At 39.6% G+C, this 23,584-nt stretch overlaps 1 protein-coding gene across 1 annotated transcript in view; it reads right to left on the reverse strand.

The window, feature by feature from the left end:
• slit3 (slit homolog 3 (Drosophila)) overlaps positions 1-23,584 on the reverse strand; it is a 244,885-nt gene that overhangs the window by 48,619 nt on the left and 172,682 nt on the right. The window contains exons 7-16 of the mRNA XM_053323379.1: positions 23,499-23,570; positions 19,294-19,457; positions 17,969-18,113; positions 14,800-14,871; positions 13,361-13,432; positions 11,843-11,914; positions 8,080-8,223; positions 7,489-7,652; positions 3,589-3,739; positions 1,240-1,314 (exon numbers count right to left, since the gene is read on the reverse strand). Of these exons, the coding sequence (XP_053179354.1) occupies positions 1,240-1,314; positions 3,589-3,739; positions 7,489-7,652; positions 8,080-8,223; positions 11,843-11,914; positions 13,361-13,432; positions 14,800-14,871; positions 17,969-18,113; positions 19,294-19,457; positions 23,499-23,570 (1,131 nt within the window). The remainder of the gene's footprint in view (positions 1-1,239; positions 1,315-3,588; positions 3,740-7,488; positions 7,653-8,079; positions 8,224-11,842; positions 11,915-13,360; positions 13,433-14,799; positions 14,872-17,968; positions 18,114-19,293; positions 19,458-23,498; positions 23,571-23,584) is intronic.

Genomic DNA, 23,584 nt, shown 5'->3' on the forward strand with positions numbered 1-23,584 from the left:
TATTCCCTATTTGATTGCAGTAATCAATCATGTCCCTTCAACTAATAAATGTTAACTCTTCCCCCGTTCATTTTAATGTCCTCGTCTTGTACAATAGATTTTCTGATATGAGACAACAGCTTAAAGCCGTTGCTATAACTCACATAGCACGCACACATAAAAGTAAATGAGACAAGTGGTCACAGACAACTGAAAATGATTGTTATCTCTCTTCCAAGCACACACAATCAGAAAAATTCAAATGAGAATAGAGCAATGGCTACAGAGACAATAACTTGAGATGATAGCCATCACAACTACTATAGCTTTCATTCATAGCTAGTTTTGTAAAACCACTTATCTCCTTCACGGAGGAGAAGAGAGAGGAGGGGAGAAGGGAAGAGAAGAGGAGAGAGGAGATGTAGAAGAGACGGAAGGAATTGAGAGAAGGAAAATGGAAATGAGTGCTAGCCAATCTATATTGTCGGTGACACTGCTAGATGGTTAGCAATTTCCTCTCCAATAAATCAACTACTGGTCTCTGCTGTCTTTCTCTATCGCACTCTGACACACACACACACACACACACACACACACACACACTCACACTCACACACACACACACACACGCACAAACTTAGAGTAGGTTGTAGATAAAAACTGACTGTAAATCTGAAGCGAAGGCCCATCCTCTATTTCCATTTAATATTCACTTCCTCCATGTCTCCCACCCACGCCTTCTTTCTCTCCATTTCTGTCCATCCCTCCCATCCCCACTACTCCTCCTCTTCTTCTTCTCAGCTAATGCCTTGTTCATGCTCATTCCTGCTCTCTCTGTATATATGTTGTGTCCTTACTCCTCACTTGTTGTAGTCCTTGTTCCTTTATTTTTCTCCTCCTTCCTGATTTTCTCCTTTGTATACCCCTCCCAACCACATTACCTTCCTTATTTCTTCTTCTTCGCCCATAACTTCTTCTTCTTGAATCGCTTCGTTTATCAGCAATATATAAAACAGTGGGGGTTGGGGGACCTCGATAATAGCTCTATTCTATTACAAATGAAAAATAAATGTGCGTCTAAGCATCCAATCTTCCATTATCCATATTTCACGGTCTTTACCTCCATTTCAGAGAGAGAATTTGGACAATATGTAAGTAAATAAATGTAAAAAATAGAGACAAACATCAAACACTCACAGCCTTAAGCATAATAGAAAAAAAGAAAATCAGTAGAAATGCTTCATTCAAAAGTGTACATACATCTTCCTCAAGTTAGGCAGCTTCTTAAACGTCCCTCCAGCCTCCAGGACAGCAATCTCATTGTCGTTTAACCGCCTACCGAGAAAAAGATAGAGAGAGGGACTTAAGACATTTATTTGCTCATGAAACAAACTGCTTAGAAGGCAACACACACACACACACACACACACACACACACACACAAACATACACAAGCAAATACACACAAAAAACAAGACAGAGAGAGACTGCAAGTGAGGGAGGAATGACCGCGTGAAGGTTAAGAGGCCTTTAGTGACTGTTGAAGTATTACACTGAACAAAACCAGAGGAGGGAGGTTCTTTGCTTAACATATTTGAGGGGAGAGGAGAAGCGTAGGCAATGAATCTTTTCTATGCGGTCATCAATACCCATGCTGCCCTAAGCCAAGGGAAAACAGTTTGAGAGATAGGAAGCTAGACATCTGCTTTATTGAGGCAATTTGTACTAAAAGGCTACTGATAAAAGGATGTTCTTTGTGTATGTGTGTGAGTGACTGTGAATGAGGTAGAGAGACTGAAATTGAGGAAAAGAAAGTAAAAGTTCAGCTGGAGGGGACACTTTATAATGAGATACAGGGGGAGTTAAAAGATGGATCAACTTCAATAAAACCAAACTGATATAATGTATTTCAAGTCAGAAGCAGTCTGGCGACGGCAGGAAAATTAGACTTCTTTTAGAGCGAGTTTGAGAGTATATATGATTTCTATTTCTATTTCTAATCTCTTTACCTTGTGATCTAGTGCCCTCAATATCAACTCAGAATGTACTGTATGTTTAAACAGCAAGTATGGCTCTTCTTTCATAGTTATTGTACACTCTCAAGGTCTACAGCATATGTCAAGGACATTTGTGGCTGCTGGGAAGAGTAGTAAAGAAAGAAAGGCTGAAAGACATAAGTCAGAAAGAGAGAAAACATATTTAAGCCTTCAGTTCAGTCACAACCTCTCCTGATTTCCCATGATAAGGCAGGTTACGAGGGGCACAACTGGCGGGGTGTGTGTTTGTGTGTGTGTGTGTGTGTATGTGTGTGTGTGTTTCAGTGACTGGGTGCTTGTAGACTTTGTTGTGTTCTTCAGGAAAATGTGAGTAAAAGAGAGAGAGGGTGTCAAAAATAGTAGAAACTGTGATGTGCCCTCTAACCAACCGTAAAGGACAAAGCTTATATTTTTGACGAGAAGCACCCTGGGAATGGATAGAGAAATGAAAGGATATTTGAGGATACAAGGGTTCTTAGAGAGAAACAAGACCAGACGGAGTGTTGATGGGCTAATGGTCTGTGGGATACTGAGGTCATTAGTTATCTAAAGTGGCAGCCATGGTTGAATTCCGCTATTATACAACTAAATCATAAGTAACACTGGCAACCATTCTGCATCTGCCATAATGCTACATTGGTCCCTTATTCTGCCTTTATACTGTTTTTGTACCAGTGAAATGGCAAAAACCATCACCTACATTTTAAAGCTACCAGTGATGAGACAAAACTTGGCTTTTGGCTGGATTCCTATACGGAAAAGTGAAATAAGCAACACACTAATGTTGTATCATGGGTTTAAATCAGGAAACCACTATTTGGTCTCCGTTTCTGTGCATTTTATGACTTATGAGCAGTTTTCCTTTTTCTTTTTCTATCATTTCTGTTTCAAATCACATCACAGCAGTCTCATTACATTTAATGTTATGCTTCATTTTCAATACCTTCAAAGAATTATGCACAGCTGCCCTTCATATTTCTTTGAAGACATATTATTATAACCTCTTCACCACCATCTTATATACTAGCATGCTTATTTTGTCAGTGACTCTAACGGATTCTGAATATACATCTACTTTTTAAGCTTTCTCACAATCAGATTATGGTATTCCTGTTGCATGTTATCTGTTACTCCCTTTCCATTTTTCAGCAGTAAAATGAATGATCCATGGTACTATTCAGTATTCTAGTGTGAGACCCTTCACCAGACATCATGATGGCTCCTTTGGGACTTGAAGGGGGATGGAAAAGACTGTTGAGAGGTATTTTGGTCTGGGAAATAAAAATGAAAAGTGACGTTCATGGTACTGCTCTGAGAGGGAAAATGCAGACTTACATGCACATTGTGTGAATTTGCATGTATGCAAACCTGCATGCAGTTTTTGTGCATGAAAGTGAAAAACGTATTGACAGGTCTGTGGCATGTTAAAGGAGTTGTGGTGGTTTCAGGTTAGAGCAGGATAACATATGGCCCTCAATCTGATATTTCATCATGTCTTTGTGTGTGTGTGTGTGTGTGTGTGTGTCTGTCTGTGTGTCTGTGTGTGTAAAAGGGAAAACAGCCACTGACTTACAGGTCTGTGGTGTGTTCAGGGATGTGTGGAGGTAAACGGGTCAGTTTGAGATTGGAGCAGTCAACCACGGTGCCTTCACAGCGACATTTCTCTGGGCATACCAGATCCTGGAAACACTCGCCACTCAGACGGCTCCGATAGTCTTCCTGACCTGTAGAGGAGGAACAGACAGAACAAAAGATAGACAAGGTGATGTGAAGAAAGAAGTAAGAAGGTAGCAATGTAGTTGACAGACAGAAACAAGTAGGAAGAGAAAAGAAGGTGGTAAATTAGAACAAGCAAGAAGGTAAAAAGAGTCAGGGAAAGAGAGATAAACGAGAGACACCAAGGAGACAAAAAGTCAAACTCAGATTTTTTTCTTCATATAAATCTTGTCCCATTCACTTAGATCCAAATATGAAGATATCCCTATACCTTATAAAATGGAAAACAGCATATTATTCAAATAAATATACACAAATACAAAAGAAAGAAAACATGCATATTCTGGTGCAACCATATTAGATATCTAGCTTCCACGGCCAGACTATCAATATCCATCAAAACAGTTTCTTGTTGGAGTTTAATTGATTGGAAAAAAAACAACTTTCATTATAATTTCAGCTGCCAAAGGTTGTAAGACATAATTAACATGGCCAGTCATTTGCAAGACATGAGTGATCTATTCTAAAATTACCCATATCTGCTTCTCATATTAAAAAGAACATGCCGCATTTGCTCCTGCAGTACTGTACTTCATGGTAGGCACAGGGCTGACGCAGGGAGGGGTAATTCCACTGCAAATCACATTAACAAACAGAGATCCAGGTCGTTTATGGAATCATACTGCAGATAAATGTGGTTTAACCCCGGATGTTTTTGTTTAAGGTGAGCCAGAGACCACTTCTGCTATTTAGATATACTGTGAGCAGATTTATTTATGCCTGGTAGTGTCTGTGGAATAGACCTGGTTTACATCATGAAGCCCTTGTATTTGGACACCACATGTACTTTTTTATAATTCTTACAGTTATTACTGCTTTCTTTTTCCTCTCTTTCTCTCTCTCCCTAAAATTGTTTATTTGTTCTCTGTCAGTTTAGCCTTTTCTGCTTTTCACCACTCTCTCCTATCAGCCTGCTCTTATATTGGCACAGACTCTAAGGTTTTTCCTCCCTCTTCTTTCATTCTGTCTCTACTCTCTCCTGGCACACATGTTGTATGGCTTATCTGCTTTATCTGCTTGTTGTTGTTGGACAACTAAAGCCCACCTATTGGGAGCTAATTTGCAATGAACAACCTTCAAATGATGTCTGTCTGTAGGGAGAAGTGGCTGGGTAGCTCCTTCCAAAAGGTAGTATATTTTGGAATGATGTCTCTAGGCTGCCATAGACCTTGTTGGTTGGCAAATTCACGGAAAGGAAAGAGCACAGGAGGGAGTAAAGAGAAAAGGTGTGAAGGGAAGAAAGGCAAGAGAGATCAGGGTTGTGGTATTTTTTATAAACTAAAGGAACCAATGTTGGTTTGAGCTTTTCTTCAGTTGGAGCAGAGAGGAGCACAGGGGTCTGTACAGAGGTGGTGGGATCAGCCATGCTATTCACTAAAGCACTGCCATGCCACTGGACAGTTTTACAGTGGAAGCAAGTGTACAGGCGCAATCAGACCAAATTTCACCAGAAAAGATTTACGTGCATGGTATGGTGAAAAATAGGTGGAACAGGAAATAGTTGGGTAAAGTTATTATTAAAGCTATTATGGCTATGTGGCAAACAACGGTCCACCATATTGTAAATTGTACAGCTCCTTATCGAGCATTGACCTTTGTCACTGTCCTCACTACTGCTTGGCTGTACTGAAAGATCAATGATGAGTCAAAAGATTTCACATGTCAGATTTCTAATTTCAATCAGAAGCAAACAAATCTTACTCCATCCTCGATCAAACTGAATAGCAAAATTCTGTCTTACTTCACCTTAACAAGCATTTCACTTATGTGATTTACTCTATAAAATTATGTAAATCCAAAGAAAACAACAGTCAGGAAAAAAATAGGATTGTCTGTTGAGAAAAGTTAAATTACTGCCAGCAGTTGAGCATTCATGGTGCATGTAGGTGTTTCTGAATCACTACGCATTACTGTCTGGCATATTCTGATTCAGTGACGTCCATTTATTCAAACCACAGTTAAATTAGTTTAATTCAGTTGTATCAGAAACCCTTCACATTGACGCAAACGAACATAAAGCAACCCTTAATTTCTGCTCCAAGGCATGTGATTGGCTGGGGAAGGCAGGTGGGTGTGTGCTAGGCGGTCCCTGGCGCTTGACGGAACCATGTGATGTCACAATAGGCGGGGCCACATGGTTAGATCAAGCACAAGAGACAGCTGCACGAACCAATCAGAATGCAGGTCCACACAGGAGGAAGGCGGAGCAACAGAGAGCCGCACCAGTCAGTCAGGGGCAGGGTCCATAAAGGATAGGAGAGGCAACAGACAGCTGCAGATCCACACAGGAAGAGGGGGCGGGACCAGAGCACTGCCCACCAATAGCGAAAATGTCCAGACACGTCCAGAGAGGAAGAGGAGATGCAAGGAGAGGCATGGGACTGCAGACAGGAACGGCCAAAGCAAAGAGGAGAGCCATAACCAGCTTTGGGAGCATTTGTAATCTAGTTATCTCGATTAGGTCCGTGGGCAGAGCGCTAGCATTAGGGACTTACTGAGACCACTGAGACCTTTCATGCCAAAAATGCACCACATATCCTCATGATACTGGAAAGCACTTTGGATAAAAGGCTTCAACATTTAATGGCATTGGTTATGCTATTTTTTGTGCACCCAAGTTAGGCTGGGACACAACGTTTTAGAGAAAAGAAGGGGTGAAAATCTCATGTCTCCAAATAGCCTGGAAGTCTTTATTCTGTTTTTATTGTTTATGTGCTTGTGCTTAGTGTTTTAGTTTTTGGATTTTCTGTCTTTTTTCTTTCTTTTTCTCTCTGTATCACAGTCGAGTCATAACGCAACCAAATACCTGTGATAAAAGCTGACAACTTGATAACATTAGTAAAATATTTTCTGTAATACCAGCAATTGTGTTGGACATCAGAAAAGGTAATTGTAAAAAGTGCATTATATCCTTAATTATATCAAAGCTAATATAATATGCTGTTAAATCAGGTTGCTTATTACTATGAATGCAAAGTGGCCTCCTCCAAAGACTTAATTTAAATTTCCTCTTCTGATAATGGCTGTATATGATAATCTTTATTAGCACAATCCATTTTAGCATAAGGTTAAGATGTATAACAGTTGAACGCTGGTACTACAGTAGCACTACTATACTGCCTTGTAAACCAATGATTTGCTTGCCAGCCACCATTTGTACAAAAATCAAATAGTTTATAAAACATCTCAAATATGATTTAAAAATTTCCAGTGAGCCTAAAAAAGCCATAATGTTTAAAACAGGGAAATTATGGAGTCACTGCAGAAAGGCACTGAGGATGTCAAGTGTACATAGTCAGACACAAATACCCTGACACGCACACAATTATACACACTTGCATAAGTGGGCGATCACAGTCTATGCCTAGTCCCTGCTGAGTTAGTTATTGTGTTGGTTCAGTACACTGAATTGGTCTGTGTTGTAATTAGTGAGACCCGTGGCTCGTATCAAAGGAAAGAAAAGTAATACAATACTACCACAGAGAGAGATAGGGATAGATTTTATGTGTATGCGTGTGTGTGTTTAAATAAACAAATAACCACTTCAGTTTCTATTTACACACATTAAACAACACACATTTACAACATATACATATTACACATTTTATCTTTGACCTGATTAGTCTTTATTAGCCTTCAATGGTGATTCACTGTATGTTTGTATGTGTGTGTGTGTCTGGGTGAATTCATCCCCTACCTGTGCACCTGAACTTTTTGCCTTTAACTTGGCTGATGCGTTTGTTGGCCAGCCTTCTGGGGTGGCTGCAGCGTGCTCCACTGGTCTCGATTGGGTTGTCGAACAGGTAGTCAGCCAGCCACTTCAGGTGACAGTCACACATGAAGGGATTCTGGGCCAGATGACTACGAGTGAGAGAAAGAAGGACAGGGAGAGAGTTACTACTACAGTTGCCTCAGTTGTCATGCAATGTGTTATAGTAGGACTGACAATCCTGCTTCAATCAAAATCCATCAAAACTTTTATATTATCTGTTGTAAATTTCTAGTGACTAGTATATGTATTTTCTTGGCGAAATCCAGAGTATGCAGTGAGTGAAGCATTTTATGTCCCGAGTATGACAAAGATTAGTTTTGAATAAATAGAATTCAACACATACAGAAACTTAAAAATCATGTACTCATACACTAACACACTTTGCTAAAATTGCAGTGATTAATGTAAAACACAGCACACACAAGTGGATGGAAATCCAATTAAAACTATGTCTACCTTTGCCCTATTAGGAACAGAATTTGTCTTAAATCCTGAGAGTGCACTGTAGATACTTACAGAGTCTTGATGGAACGTAGAGGGGTGAAAAGTCCTTTGCTGATGGTTTGGAGTTTGTTGTCATACAGTGATAGCAGGTTGAGGTTCTGTAGGTCTTGGAAGGTGTTGACTCTCAGACAGTTGATTTTGTTGGCATTCAGCAGCCTGATACAAAAAAAGAGAGACCTGATCAGCATCTGTTATTTATCTGTATTTATTTTACTTATTTAGCTTTATTATCACTATACCCAACACAAACAGAAGATAAAACCATATGTAGATATGAGATAATTTATTTTGCTCAGGCCATAAATATATTTCTGCTGCAAAACCACAACTTTTCCCCCCTGTCCCTCTCTTAAACCTCTCCACACAGTCATGATTATATTTTGTCTGGCTGTGACACATAAATCTGCAAATTGTGGTTTTATATATTTTCACTTTCTCTTCTGGAGCAGGGTGGGGATATCTACTGTTGGGAGGGAGTGTAATATCTTGTTTTGATGGGAGAGACAGATGGTGTGGAGTTTTTAAAGGATGGAGGAAGAGAAAAGATAGAATAATGGAGATGGGATAGAGGAAATAATGGAGTGAGACAGAGAGAGGACAGGTAAAAATTTAATTTGGAATGACATAGATATACATTTAAGCGAAAGAGGCTGACAGCCAAAAGGGGAGGGGGTGACTGGGAAATGAGAAATGTGACAGAGGGATTAGGTAAATGACAGGAATAGGTTTGCTCCCCCCTTCCCTCCATACCTGCTCTTCATTTATATAGCCAAGTTGACAGTTTTCTTTTTCTGTGATTCTATCTTTTACACTTCTTGTCTGTGTAATTCTACATCTTTCAGCCTTTTTTTCTCACACAAACACTCTTCCCCTGTCTTTTTTGTTCATTCTTCTTTCTTCCTCCTTCTCAGTACTCTTTCCACTTCCTTTCTTTATCTGACAGGTGACTAACTCGGGGCTAGCCATCCTAACGAGCACCAGTACTGGCGCAGCACACTTACACGTGGACACACATACGCACTCACAGGCAGATACACGCATGCACATGCTGCTCTGCGACATACCCACACCTCATTAGGCAGCTCACAGGGGGAACTAATTACTTGAAACTGCACCAGTAAAACAAAGCAGCACAGACAATATAAACAGAAGACCGGTAGCTATACGAAGCAATAAACACATCTTTGTCATGGAAGGATGACATGTTGCTTGATTCACCAGTGAAAGTGAATATATAATTTATAATTATCACACCACATGGGATAATAACATCATCTTGATATTCTCGACAATCTGACTGGCTTTTTGGAGATGGGATGTGTGTTTTAATCAGTGGTGATATATTACAAGACATATCCCCTCCTTATGCCTGCTGAGTGAGCGCCAACACCCGCAGGCAGTGTCTTTATGGGACTGACCAATGATGTGGGAAGACAGGAATCTTAACTGGTTATTTATTCATTTATTCATTGAATTAGTCCCAAATTCACAGAAACAAACATGGTCTTAAGTGATCGAAGTGAATCCATGTATTCATAAATATTAAGCATTTAGTGTTTTTGTGTTTAACATTTTATAGCTGCAGTATCGTGATATGGTTTGAGGGACTGCTTGACCAATCAAGGGGTGCTAAATGTTAATGGTGTCCCATCAGATATACTTGGACATGAAAATACAAATTTTACACCTCTCTTGGGTTGTCTTCGCTCTTTTTTCTTCTATTTTCCTTGTTTCCCTCCCCGTCTTTCTTCGACATTACGTACTCACTCCATCTATCCATTAATTTATCTATCCACCCCCTTCCTACAGCCCCCCACCCCCACCCCCGCCTCCCCCGAATATGCACTGTGCATCCCAATGATCCACCTAAGCCTGTAAAAGGTGTTTGTGGGTTAGATTCACTCATCCTCATTCTCTTTGCTTCACTTCACTTTACGATGGAAAAGCCCAGAACATTAACTGTTTCTGCAGTGTACTGCGGCATTCGTGAGGAGCATATGCCACATACAGTACCAATGTAGCTTTAATTGAAGTACTGCTGCGGTTTGAATCTCCGCTCATGAGGAGAAAATACTTTTGCTTCTAGTAGAAAAGAAATAGGGGAGCTTACAGTTTTTATTACAGTGCACCAATTGGGTTCATAATTATCATTTAAGAAAGACTTTTTTCTGCAGACACATAAAATGCAGGACAGATGGAGGATTAATGAACAAATAGGGGATTGTGCTGTAGCTGCTACTGTGTTATGGTGATTAGTACAAAGATTGTGCTCTGTGATTGTGGGTTAAGTGCCTGATGCTCTCTTCCTCATGGCATTTTCACCATAATAAGGACCTATAACATTGTCTGACTTTGATTATGGTACAAAGATAACATACTGTAGATATTACTTACTAGTTCCAAATCACCAAATTGTCTTCATCAGGGAAAATTAAGTACAGACTAAATGAAAATGCAGCCAAGCTTACTCATTATGCTGCCTCCATTGGAGTCAATATGTTAGTGCCAGATTGAAGGATGCATGTAAGCATCTAAGCTAGTAAAAAACTTCCGCCCAGTGTCTAAAATTCCCTTCCAGGCTAACATCTTGGAAAAAATCAGATCATCGTGGCAACAGGCTCTCTTATACATTTCAGTCAGGTTTAGGAGGTCACAGCACTGAGGCAGCACTACTTATAGCTGATGATGATATTGTTTTTGCAGCTGACAAAGGCCAACATAAGTTTTATTGCTTTTAGTTCTTACTGCAGATTTTTATACAGTTGACCATGTGATCTTAATTAAAATGAATTTACACTGGGTTGGCATATCTGGTACAATTTTAGATTGGTTCCCTTACTGTCTTTCTAATAGGAAGTTCTGTGTGGCCATTGGTGACTTTAAATCATCCACCTCCCACTTCTCCTATGGAGTTCCACAAGGCTCAGTTCTTGGCCCTCTATTTATATTTTATGTTACCTCTGGGTCAAATCTTTCATAAGTACAACATCAGTTCAACAATAATTTATGCTGATGACTTCCAGATCTACTTCTTGTTTGACTTCAACAACATAACACAACTTAGATTAAATCTTTTTGTATCTGGTCAGAATCTGGAAACTTTCATCCTTGCTTCCCACCTAGAATACTGGAATGTACTGTAGTCCTTTCTCATCAAATATAGCCTCTCCAAACTTCAACTAGTTCAAAATGCTTCAGTACTGGATTACTAACCTGTTACAAGACTGAATGCAGCTTGAGATCCTCCAGCAGAGGTCTGTTAGTGATTCCCAGCCTTTGAAGTCATGGCCCTGTGACTCTTTATTTAGTAATTTCCTGTTTTTATGAATTTGCAACTTGTTTCTGAAAAGTGCTAAATGTTAAATAGTGTTGTTAACATTATTATTATTGTAGTTTAAAAATAAATAAAATTAACTTATGACATAACATCAGTAGATGCTTTTTCATACTTATTTGTATATTTTCAGCAACACTGTAACAACTGCAGGCGTTGTGAAATCAGTTGTATAAATTACACCACACAGCATCATGTTCTTTGTTCATACATCATCTTCAATAAGGTGATGTAAGATCAGCAATAATGTTGCCACTGTGTCTGAATTTTTCCTAAAATAAACTGAAATTGAATCAGACTGTTATTAATCTAACAATACATTTTTTGGGGGTAGTTCAACCAGTGTTTGAGTGAGATATTCTTTTGTTTCCTGAATAATGTAATGCATTGTTTTCCCAAGGGACCACACATATAACAATAGACCACACAGATAGTACTTACAGTAGCTGCAGGGAAGCCAGTCCATCAAACAATCCCTTGGGTAGTTCAGTGATCTTGTTGCCGTACAACACCCTAGACAGGACAGCCAAAATGACATCATTTAGGTTGCAGCATTTACAAGGCTCTTCCTATACATTAAGACCTATTTGCTCCGAAGCAAGTAAAATACTTTCATTGTTTTATTGATATTATTCCTATTCTAATCAGCCACCAGAGAGAGGAACTGCTCTGCATTTACAGGCTGTGGCATGATATCATATCCTGTAAAGTGGTTTTTAAAAATGAATTATTTTAGTTTTTCAGTTGATGTTGTTAGTAAGAACAGCATTCAGTGAATAAGCAATTCTTTATTGTCTTCTTGAGAATATAACTTGCATCTCTTTACAGTTGGCCTCTCTAAATATGATTGCCACATTCACAATCATATTCAGGGTAATTTACAGTATTTTGTTTTCTTATTCATACCCAATAATTAGAACTTCTAAATATCACAGTTTAATGTGGAGTGGTGGGAAGTGCTTACTACTGCATTTCCATTTAAATCAAATACTACAAATAGACACAACATAATTTTGATGTCTCTGTTTAAGTTTTTTTTTTGTATCTAATGACAATAGTTGTCAGATGAAGCACGTCAACTTAAAAAACATGCTATAAAACCATTGGAAATGAAGCTGTAAAACAACAAGTCCTTTGTTACTACTGCACTCCCTTGTCCAACCCATCCTACATACAAATACATCATTAACATTTAGCTCTCCTAAAAGTGAAGAAGATCCCCAATATATCTGCTCAGAGTAAAAAAGTCACGCTCACCAGATGTAAAAACTATATCTGTGAGGGGAGCTGAAGGAGTGTTCTAATCAGAGACATAAATGTTGCCCATTTCAAGTGCAAAGCAGTTCTTAATGTTTTTGTCAGATTATAAGAAGTATGCAGATCTTTGTCATTTGACTGTCAAAAACTGAAATGTGTTTGAGGTGCAATTCCCATCACTGATGCAGCCATTTGATTCATTTGAACAATTTCAAATTTTGCTACATCATGCCTCAGCTGGTCTCTACAACAGAAGCCATGTCTTTTAGTGACATTCTTGTTAAACTGATTCGGCTGTGTGTGCGTGTGTGTGTGTGTGTGTGTGTGTGCATGTGTTCAGTCTTAACACCCAGTAGAGTTCACCTTGTCTGCCCCTTCTTGTCTGTCTGTCTCATTTTCATGCTCCAGATTGATTCAAATTAAACTGTCCTTCATGTTCTTATCACATTCACCCTCAGAGACACACACATAAACTGAGTGATTACAGACACGTACAGTTATACATACACACACACACAAACAAACACAAGGACACACATGCAGCACAAACACACTCTGAAGCATTGTGCTCCAGTTGTCAACATCGGCTGCTACAACATTTTTATTTGCTAAATGTCTGGAAACGCAATTACTTTCCTGTCTAAAAATGTGTGTGTGTGAGAGCAATCACATGTGTGTTTTATGTGCATGTGCCATACTTACAATGAGGTGAGTGAGCGAAGGCCGCTGAAAGCATCGGCTGCAATGTCAGAAATCTGGTTCTTACTCAAGTCACTGGGGGAGATAGAGAGACCAGGGAGAGATAAGTGCATTACAGTAATACACAGTAATGGGGTTCATTCTGTGTGAATGTCCTAGAACTGTCTGACAAATGATCATGAGAGAATACATCAGCAGAGGTCAAGGCAAGGGGACAGGAGTAAAAAAAGTAAGAGGGGCTGAATGTGTAAGTAAATGAGAAAGAGAGAGAGAGCTTGATGGACAGAGAGGGAATGAAGTGAAGCGACAGGAGAGAGAGAGAGAAAGAAACCAGAAACGGTGGCATGTTAAGTGCAGTTCATGTCATTCACTTCCTCTGCTGTAAGATATATTATTTAACACTTTGTCGAGGTAAGGTTAAAACTCCATCTGTGTGTGTGAGTATGTGTGTGTGCGTAGTTAAGTGGTGAATGGATAACCTTACAACCTTGCACAAGACTGCAAGTCTGGCATTTTCAGGCATTTGCATGATAAGGACATTTTTCACCAGTGAGCTTTATGTCTGTGGGTGTGTTTGAAAGAGACAAGAGGAGATGAACTGTGTGAGAGTGTCTGTGTTTGCTAGTGTGGACTTTAGATTAGAGTCTTCTTTTTGACTATGGCACAATCACTCACAGTCTGTATGTAGCTGATTATATATAGCTAATAATTAAAGTTCTAGATTAAAGTTATTTTCTGTTGCTGAGGTATATGAAACTCTATTAACAATAAATACAAGACATATCCTGACAAGTTAGATCCCTATTGTTCTGAAGGCTGCATTGTTTCAATTCTTGAATATATCTTTATAAAAAATAGTATGATTACTGCTGCTATGATGAATGTGAATTGTAATATTGAAGGTCCACTGAGAAAGCAGGTCAATCCAGCCTTAATTATGGATTTGTTTCAAGCCTTTGACATTTCTTGCTAAGACAAATTGACATAAGAATGTCTGACTAAGAAGTATATTGGTTTAAATATGATCTCTGGTAAGACTGTGAATGTCTGACAGTCAATGGGCTCAGCTTATGCTGTAAATAACTGCAAATGGAAGTGCCCCAAGGATCTATACTTGGTCTCCTTTTATTTTCTATTCATGTTAATGGTTTAGGAGTATATATACATGGGACTTACACTCATTGTTTTGCAGGTGATACAACTGTAGCTGACCTCAACAGGACGTAACTAGTTAAATCAGTGCATATATAAAGGAAATAATACATATAGTATATGTGGTGCCAGTAAAAGATTGCTACTAAGGTCTTCATTTGAGCTTAAGTTCACATGTTCAAGCATGTCAGTGCATGCATATACACTTCTTTTTTTGTGTAACCACATCAATGTGTGTGTGTGTGTGTGAGAATTTGAGTGTGTACAATATTTTATCCAGACAGACTTACATCCTCTTAAGCTTCTTGTAGGCAGAGAAGGCTCCTGCTGTGACACTTTTAATCAAGTTCTGCTCCAAACGACTGGGGGGAGAGAGAGAGAGGAGAGGGTGAGAAAAAGAAGTTAGATGACCTTTAACAAGCCTTTCAAATATATAATGTCTATATATAAATATAATTTGAAGTGCACATTCATACTAAAACATATAAAGACATTTTGAAATAACCTTCAACAGCATGTCATGCATAAGCTAATACATTTGTGTTTAATTTCACCAAGGATTTAGAAGCCTTTAGATATCATGAAATTCTTTTTTCCTTACAACCTAAGCCAAGCACAAGTAAATACAAAGTTCAAAAGGTGTCTGTTCCAATCAACATCTACACAATATTTCCGTAGGTTGGTTAGTGCTTTGCAGTGAGAGCAGGTCAAGGTCACTGAGTGTAAAATATTGATGTGAGTTTTTTGCAGGTCAGCAGCAATGAGCTTACATGGGACTGGCCTTCTTATTCTATGAAAAAGACAAAAACAGACACCTGGTTTGCTGAACACTCTTCATGTTTGGTTTGCAAGCTCTTGCCAAAGTGTAAGAGGTACAGTGATGTATGTTTCCAATTAAAAAGTGTATGAAAACAAAATACTGCATTTTGTCAAACTTGCTGTCACTGAAATACATGTTTTATTCTGCAATTTGCATGCAGGGCAACTGCTGTGGAACTGGCAGCAGAACATGAATAATTTTCATTTTCCAGTCATAATTTCTAATAATTTCATTTGAACCTTAAATTCCTTTGATGGAACCCCAACACTCTTTTCTTCAGACTGTATTATGTGGGGCAGTAGGGAATGTATTACTTCTCTTTCTATGGAAGTCAATAGACTAATTACACTATACTGGCAGTATTATCTATTATCATATGGTGAACCATCAGAATGAGGCACACAGCTCACATTTGGGGGAGTATATTGTAGTTTAATTTATCCTCTCCTGATGGTTTCAGCAATACATTCATGTTGCTCATATCATTTGTGCCTCCTTGTTCATGTGGTGAGAAGGGAAGAGGACAGTAAAGGAAATGAGGCAAAGGAGAGGGGGGGAGTAATAAAATAACAGGGTATTACAAAAGGGGTAAATAAGAGTAGAATAGAAGGAGATGACAAAAGGTGAGAGAAGAAGAGCTAGATGAAGGGAGTAAAAAGGAGGACAGAAAAGGTGAAATCAGAGGAGTGGAAACATGTGGACAACATGGGAAAGGAGAGAAAAAAATCAGAGGAGAAGTGGAGGATGCGGTGAGGTCCCAAGGCCAGCCACAGGGTCAGCTGTCAAATTGATAAATGGGAACTAATCCACCCTTCTTCTTCTCCTTTTCAGCCCCCACCATATCCTGCTGCTCCTGTTGTCCACTCTCCATCCCTCTCTTATCCTTTCTGTTCTCCTCGCCTTTGGTATCTATCTATCTATCTATCTATCTATCTATCTACCCGTCCATTTGGCCTTCCATCCATCCATCTATCCATCTACTTTATCTATCATTGTTTGCCTGTAACCACACTCACCTAGCAATGTGACCAATACATTTCATGATATGGACTCAAAGCCAAGTTTTGATCACATTTGCCAGGATTAAATACAATTTGTATGAATTTATTGCACCAATTTCAGACTGCTACCCAGGAACTATTTTTAAAATGAAACACTTGGCCCTGGCTTTGAAGGCAACACAATGCTTACAGGTCTTTCTTTCTTGGCTCTTATCCTTCACTAAATTTTGGCATCTCAAGCCCCTGGCAACCAACAACACCTTATTTCGACAATGGGGTCAAAATAAATCAAGAGTGTACAGATATTGACAAAGACAATCTGCACACACAACAAGTTACAAATTATATCTGGGGGCAGTAAAACAAGGTTGAGACAAAGACACTTAGAAGCTCAATATCAAAGGATGTATTAAGGGGAAGACATTTTAAAAGGCAATATAAAAAATCTATATGGTGAGGAGGCGATTAAATGATAACTGAAACAGGAGATGGGATTGGCAGGTGAACATGAACACAAAAGGCTGAATGTGCATTTACACACACACACACACACACACACACACACACACACACACACACACACTGGTGAAAGCCCACTCACACATCTGTGTTAATGGTCTGATAAAGTTAAACGCCCTGAGACAAAACTGTTCTGTTAAATTGCTTTATGAATATATTTGACTTGAAGAGACAGATTTACCCACATGCTTGGAAGTGCACAGTCGCATACTGCATATACGTATGTACATGCTCGCACACACACATTTGGCAGTGAGATTTGCCACTAGTATGCAGAAAGATGACTTTGTCCCTGTTGGAGGACTGACAATACATCATCCTATTATACTCTATTGTTTCTGGCAGCAGCAACAGCATTTATTATTATGGATCCAATGCTAATTTTGTGCGTCTTTATGTATGTGTGTATGTGACCTAGAGATTTCATCAGATATGTTTTGATGCCTGTGAGGCAAACAGAATACATGTGTGTATGCATGAAGAATGGGTTTTTTGTGCCCAAGTACTTACTTTGTTTGTGAAAACAAATCTGGTATGTTTGCATATATGCATGGGGCATTGATGTGTGCGAGTGTCTGAATCTATTATTTATGCCGGGGAGGTATAGTGGTATTGGTGTAGCATTGCGGGGGAGAATTGCTCCTTTACTCACAGAGCAATCAACCAGCTGTCTTCTGTACAAACAAACAGCGTACAGCGATCAATACGGATATCAAACACATCCCACTGTGGTGTGTACGTGTGTGTGCGTATGTGTGAGGAGGAGCAGAAGTGTATGTGTGTTTGAAAGTAAAAAGTTTTGCTTCAATCTAAAACAATATACCACTGCAAAACTCACAGTGTTCCACAGTTCAAGTTAAATATGAGATCTAGATCATCATGGTGGATTAACCACCCACCTGGTAGGCCTACCTGACCACATGGAGACTGTCTGCAGTCTCTGTGTATTTGTGTGTATGTGAGAACATATGTGTTTGGACATTAATGAGAATTGCAGTTTAAAATATGTGACAGCATGATAATAATATTGACCTTCTGTGCAAAATTACAAGCATGAAAAGAAAATGTGTTTTGTATTAAGTCAAATGATGGCATTTAAATAAAGTAAAGTAGTCTTACATCTCCACAATGCCCTCTGGGAGGTTGGCTGGTATTTCAGTGATGCCTTTACGTCTGCAGTCCACTATGTTGTTGTTGCAGGTGCAGCTGGGCGGACATATGGCTACCTGAGGTACACAAGTCCTCGACTCTGTCTGGGTTGGACCTGTGGACAGCAAGATAGAGATACAATACATCAGATCCAAGAAATATCGAACATATATTGTCTTTTCTTTAAAGATGAGACAGTGATAGATCATATGGTCCATAAAGGTGGACTGCAGATACGTTTACCCGTTTACCACCTCTACAATCACACATTTTCTTTTCTTCTTTTACTCCTACAAGTGTTTAAAAAGTGTTTTTAATTTGATCCCAATCTTACAATGAGACTAATGAGATTAGTTTTAGTTTCAGTTAGTTCCTGATTCAATGTCCAATTATATTTTTTGCAAAGAAAAAAAAAAATTTCAATACAAACCAAATATCAGTCCCAAATATCATATGGCAACACAAATATAGATATGAGCAGTATAACAAGTTTAACAGGAATACTCAGGAGAGAGACAGGAAATTAAGACAGAAAGGTGAGAAGGGACAGACGAAACAATACCAAAGGAAGAAAAAATGTGAAAAAGTGGAAAAGAGAGAGAAAAAAGAAAGGAGAGATAAATTCAGGTCTGTTATTGACACCTACACAGTAAGGAAAGAAGAAATGTCCAGTAAGATGTGTAGTCTGGTTTGGAGCATGTAGGTAGAAAAGATTAAACTAAAGGGTAATAAAGAGAGAGCAGCCTGACAGTCAATTAGTACAGAGAGCTGAATCAGAGGCCTATAAACACTGACTATACTATCTGCAGCTGATAACGCTACTGCTCTTATACTGGCCTTTTAGCTGATTACGCGCTCTACAAGGCTTAATTCTCTCAGTGTTATAAAGTCAATGCCGAGCTGTCTTTAGATGATAACAATACTCCTTGTAATAATGGCTTTAAGGTTCAGTGCGTTCTCCATACCGTATCTCTATGTCAAAGAGTCTTTACTGTCAACAGCATTAAATTCAATAGTGAAATTCTTGTTGACACCATCATGTATTTCTTTGTTATAATACTTGTCAATTTTAAGTCGTACATTACTTTTCAGTGTTGGATTTCATGTATCAAGTCATGTGCTGCAATGGAGCTGAAACTGGTGGCTTTTCTCAAAAAAAAAAAAAAAAAGAAATAGGTAAAGCTAAATTAAGAGTTTGGTTTTTAAATGACCACCTTCATGTTATGGAGTCACACCATCACTTTCTGTGTTAAGGATACTGTACATAGAAAGTACAAATGTCAGGATCAACTCACCATTGCAGACAAAATCCTTTTTCTGCACATCTGGGACATTGAGGCCCCTCATGTGGGCGGGGGCCATGCACTGAGTGAAGGGAGCCAAACCCCGCCTTGCCCTGAGCCAATCAGACAGCCAGGACAGGTGACAGTCACAGTGAAGGTTGTTGGAGTGCAGACGACTGAGAGAGATAGAAGAGGAGATTTGTTATTTATACGACACAAAATCAAGAAAACATTAACACAATTTACTCTTCATTCAAAAATGTTTGTAAAGCTAAAGAGAGCATATCAGCTCAGAGAGATCAAATGTATTTGAGCCTGTATTCAAATAGGTTCTGTTCTTCACACAGCTTGCATCCTTGGCTAGGATCAAGAGGGGCTGCTTCTTGTGTGGCACGCACACACACGCACACGCACACACACGCACACACACACACACACACACACACACACACACACACACACACACACACACACACACATAGACAGGCGCTCGCACACAAACACACAGTGATGTCCTCAGCTATCATTTCCCCAAGGTCTGTGACAATATAACTCCCTTTAGAGAGGGGACATATGCGGCTGAAACACAATCTATTGTGAAAGACAGAGAGAGAAGTATAAAATTCAGAAGAAAGAGAACAGTTGAAGAAAAGTGAGGAATGCTTTTATGTGTCCAGGTTTTAGATATTTGTGTCTGAGATTCCCCCTTATCTTCAGTAGCATGGAAATGAGTGAAATTTCATTGGTGGTGGTCACAGCTTTGAAGACCTACATTTGAAAAACTCAACAGCAACATGTTATTCCATGTTACTGTTACTGTGAATAATGTGGATAAAGTCTGTGATATCAGACCACACAATATTTTTCATATAGGGGCTATTTCTTTGATAGAAATTAATGCAAATCTCTTTTTGCAATCAGGATTTATTGAATCCTGAGCCAATTAAACAAAACTACATGCATAGCCAAATACCACTAGAGTAGTGTAAGTGAGAAAAAATATTATTTGTAACTACTAACTAACTAACCGATGAAGGACATTCTCACATCAGGTGATGTCACTGAAACTCTTTTACATAAGAAGCTGGTGAGAAGTTAATTGTAAAATTGAAGTGACATTTTCACACATTTTGCTTTTAGAAATGCACGTGGCATTCATTAAAAGGTAATGCTAAATCTAGAACGCATCAGGTGATGCTTCACAGAGCTGAGACTCTCTACAGGCTGCACTGGCTGGAGTTGACACCTTGAGAGAGAGAGAGTAAGAGAGAGAGAGAGAGAGTGAGAGAGTGAGAGAGAGAGAGAGTGAGAGAGAGACAGGAGGAGGAGGTGGAGGAGGAGGGCGGATGAACAGCAGAATGTCTTGTCAGCGTATTATATGCCAGCCGGGATATCTAGCCTTTCAGAAGACAGGCCTCCCTTTGTAATAAAGCAGAGGACAAATCCTGTTATGGAACAGAGATGGGCTCATTGATGCTAGCAGCGGGGGCAGTGGGTTTTAATACCACTCTCCCATTATAAATCCAGTTTATAGTCAAACTCCCGCCTGGAGATAGCCACGTCCCGGCCCACCCCCGGCTCAGCCTTAATTACTGACAAGTAGGATTAAAACACAGGGGAGAATGGGAACAGGCAGGGGGTATGGAGAGAGTGCTGTGCTTGTGTGTATGTGTGTGTGTTTGGACTTTATTTGTGTGCGGCTGTGTGTCAGTGTGATAGGGTTTGTTGTGTTTATTGGTTGCGGGTGACTAAGGGCATTGTGCATGGTGTTTCTGTTAATGTGTGTGTGTTTGGTATGCATGTGTGTGTCTTTCTTTGCACATGTATATTCTCAGTATTTGCCCCAGAAGGGAACTGGGCACATCTTTTGTACAGTGAACTACACACACACACACACACACATACAATGATGTGAGCAGTGGGAGTTCAAAACCTTTCATTGGTTTAAGTTTTAAGAGACACCATGAGGTGATATCATTACTGTTAATAGATACAGAATAGATGGATACTGCAGAAAAGAGGGAGATAGATGGAAGAAGAAGATTATAGAGATGGATGCACAAAGAGAGAGAGAGAGAGAGACTGAGTGAAAAAGAGACTGAAAATGTGTAAAATCAGTGTATGAAGGAATCACAGACTGAGGTGGCAGATGAGGTAAGCCTTTTCATTTAGAGTCCTCCAAGAAGTTTCCAGACACACAAACAAATGCACACACACACACACACACACTTCTTGAACTTCCCAGCTAATCAAATCAGGGACATCTCTAAACATCTGAGTGAATGAGTCGTTTTTATAAAGACAGCAAATTCAATATTGGAATCAGAGGGTGGTGAAAAAAGCACATAAACAAAATTTAATACAAAAAAGGCAGAAAGAGGAGAAAGGAAAGGGACAAAGTGGAGGAGGAGGAGGAGGAGGAGGAGGGAAATGGAGGTAAATGAACTAAGATATGTGCATTTCTGATATAGAATACAGTGAAGATGAGGAGCAAAAGAGGAAGGAGGAAGGAGGAAGAAGAGGTAAACTACATGGGGTAAAAGAGGGAGAGAAAGACAGCTACTGGACAAGTTGGAAGGGTAACAGGAAGCAACTCGAAGAGCTGGATGTTAGAAGAAGAACATGAAAAAGAAGTGAGGGACTACCAGAGAAAGATGAGAGGGAAGAAAGAGAAGAGGATGAAAACAGAAGAATGATTGGACAAAGTGAGGAAGAAACGAAGAAGAAAGTGGAGTGGGGACATGTGAATTGGAATGCAGAAACAGCAGGGAGGAGGAGAAAATTAGGAAGAGGATGAAGGAGGGAATAAGAGTCACTCAGTGTTGACAGAAAACAGAAGCAGACGAGGGCTTCTGATTAAAAGATATTGGATATTGGTAATTCTGCACTCAATCTGCTGGCAACTGTGTGGCTGTGCTGCTGCCTGAAATCCAATTTTAAAAGGCTGATTTCAAGCCGTATTGCCACTAGAGTTGCAGCACTATACAGGAAATATAGCAATGCTGCCAAGTGATGGACGCCGTCGCTCAAAGTTTGAGAGAAAAATGGTCATAAAAGACAAATAGATTCAGTATTTAGTTGTGTTGTTTTTGTTGCTGAGAAATCCCCATTTATGAATGTTAAGTAGGTTTGCGTGACCACACAAGTGCCTCTTATAAAATGGCGATTTGGGAAGGAAATCCCATTCTACGCAGGCTGGTTTGGCGGAATTCAATCCCAGTGTGGCCAGCAGGAATGCTACCAATGGTCTGCCTCTCAGACAGTCCCACGGGTTTATGGGTAGAGTCCCCCTTGAGTTGTCGTGCCATCGCCTTAGCAACTGTGAGATCTCCTTCACACAACTAAATACAGAAACAAAGCCATATAAAAATACACACACACACACACACACACACACACACACACACACACACTCACACACATCAAATCAAAGCCCCCCCTCTGATCAGTCAGAGAGTTTGATTTGGCCTTGGGGTGCGTGTTGGATCCAGACTGTGTGTGCGTGTGTATATGTTGAGGTCTGTACTCACACTAGTATACAGTAGGAGGTTTTTTCCTAATGAATCAAAGCAGATTGAACTGTAGAGCCTAAACAAGCCTTTCTTGTGGTATTAATGAGGTTACCATTACTCAAGTGTGTGTGGTGCATGCACATATTTGTCACTGCATCCATCTCTGCATGTGTGTGTGTGTGTGTGTGTGTGTGTGTGTGTGTGTGTGTGTGTTTGTGCACACATAATGGCCACATGATTATTCAAAGTCATGAAACAATAGAAGAGTTGGTCTCTTATTATGGCATGATTAGATGATCACACACAGGCCCTGTTGCCAAGCTATGTGTGTGTGTGTGTGTGTGGGGCAAGTGAACATTTGTTGTATGTATGCAGTGTGTGTCTGGACTTTCTCGGTTTACATAAAAGTATGTATTAGTGTGTAACCAGAATGCATGTGTGTGAGTATCTCCAGTTCATGTAAGTAGTTTACTCTGTGTGTGTGTGTGTGTGTGTGTGTGTGCAGTGAGGGGCTATTTGAGGGTTAAGACTTGATTTTAGGGTTATGGTCAGAATTACTGTAGATTTTGGTTCAGTTTAGGGTAAGGGTTGGGGCTTTAGTTCTGATGATTAAGGTTAGGGTAATGGGACAGCAAATGCATTATATTACTGAGGGTCCCAAGAAGTACAAATGTGTGTGTGTGTGTGTGTGACAGAAATACTCACAGTGTCCGCAGTTTAGGCATGTGGTTGAAGCTGGACAGGGGGATGAGGGTGATGTTGTTGTTGTTGAGGGTGCTGGACAGAATAAA

The sequence above is a fragment of the Scomber japonicus genome, chromosome 8 (assembly GCF_027409825.1).
Source record: "Scomber japonicus isolate fScoJap1 chromosome 8, fScoJap1.pri, whole genome shotgun sequence".
In the NCBI taxonomy this organism is placed as follows: domain Eukaryota; kingdom Metazoa; phylum Chordata; class Actinopteri; order Scombriformes; family Scombridae; genus Scomber; species Scomber japonicus.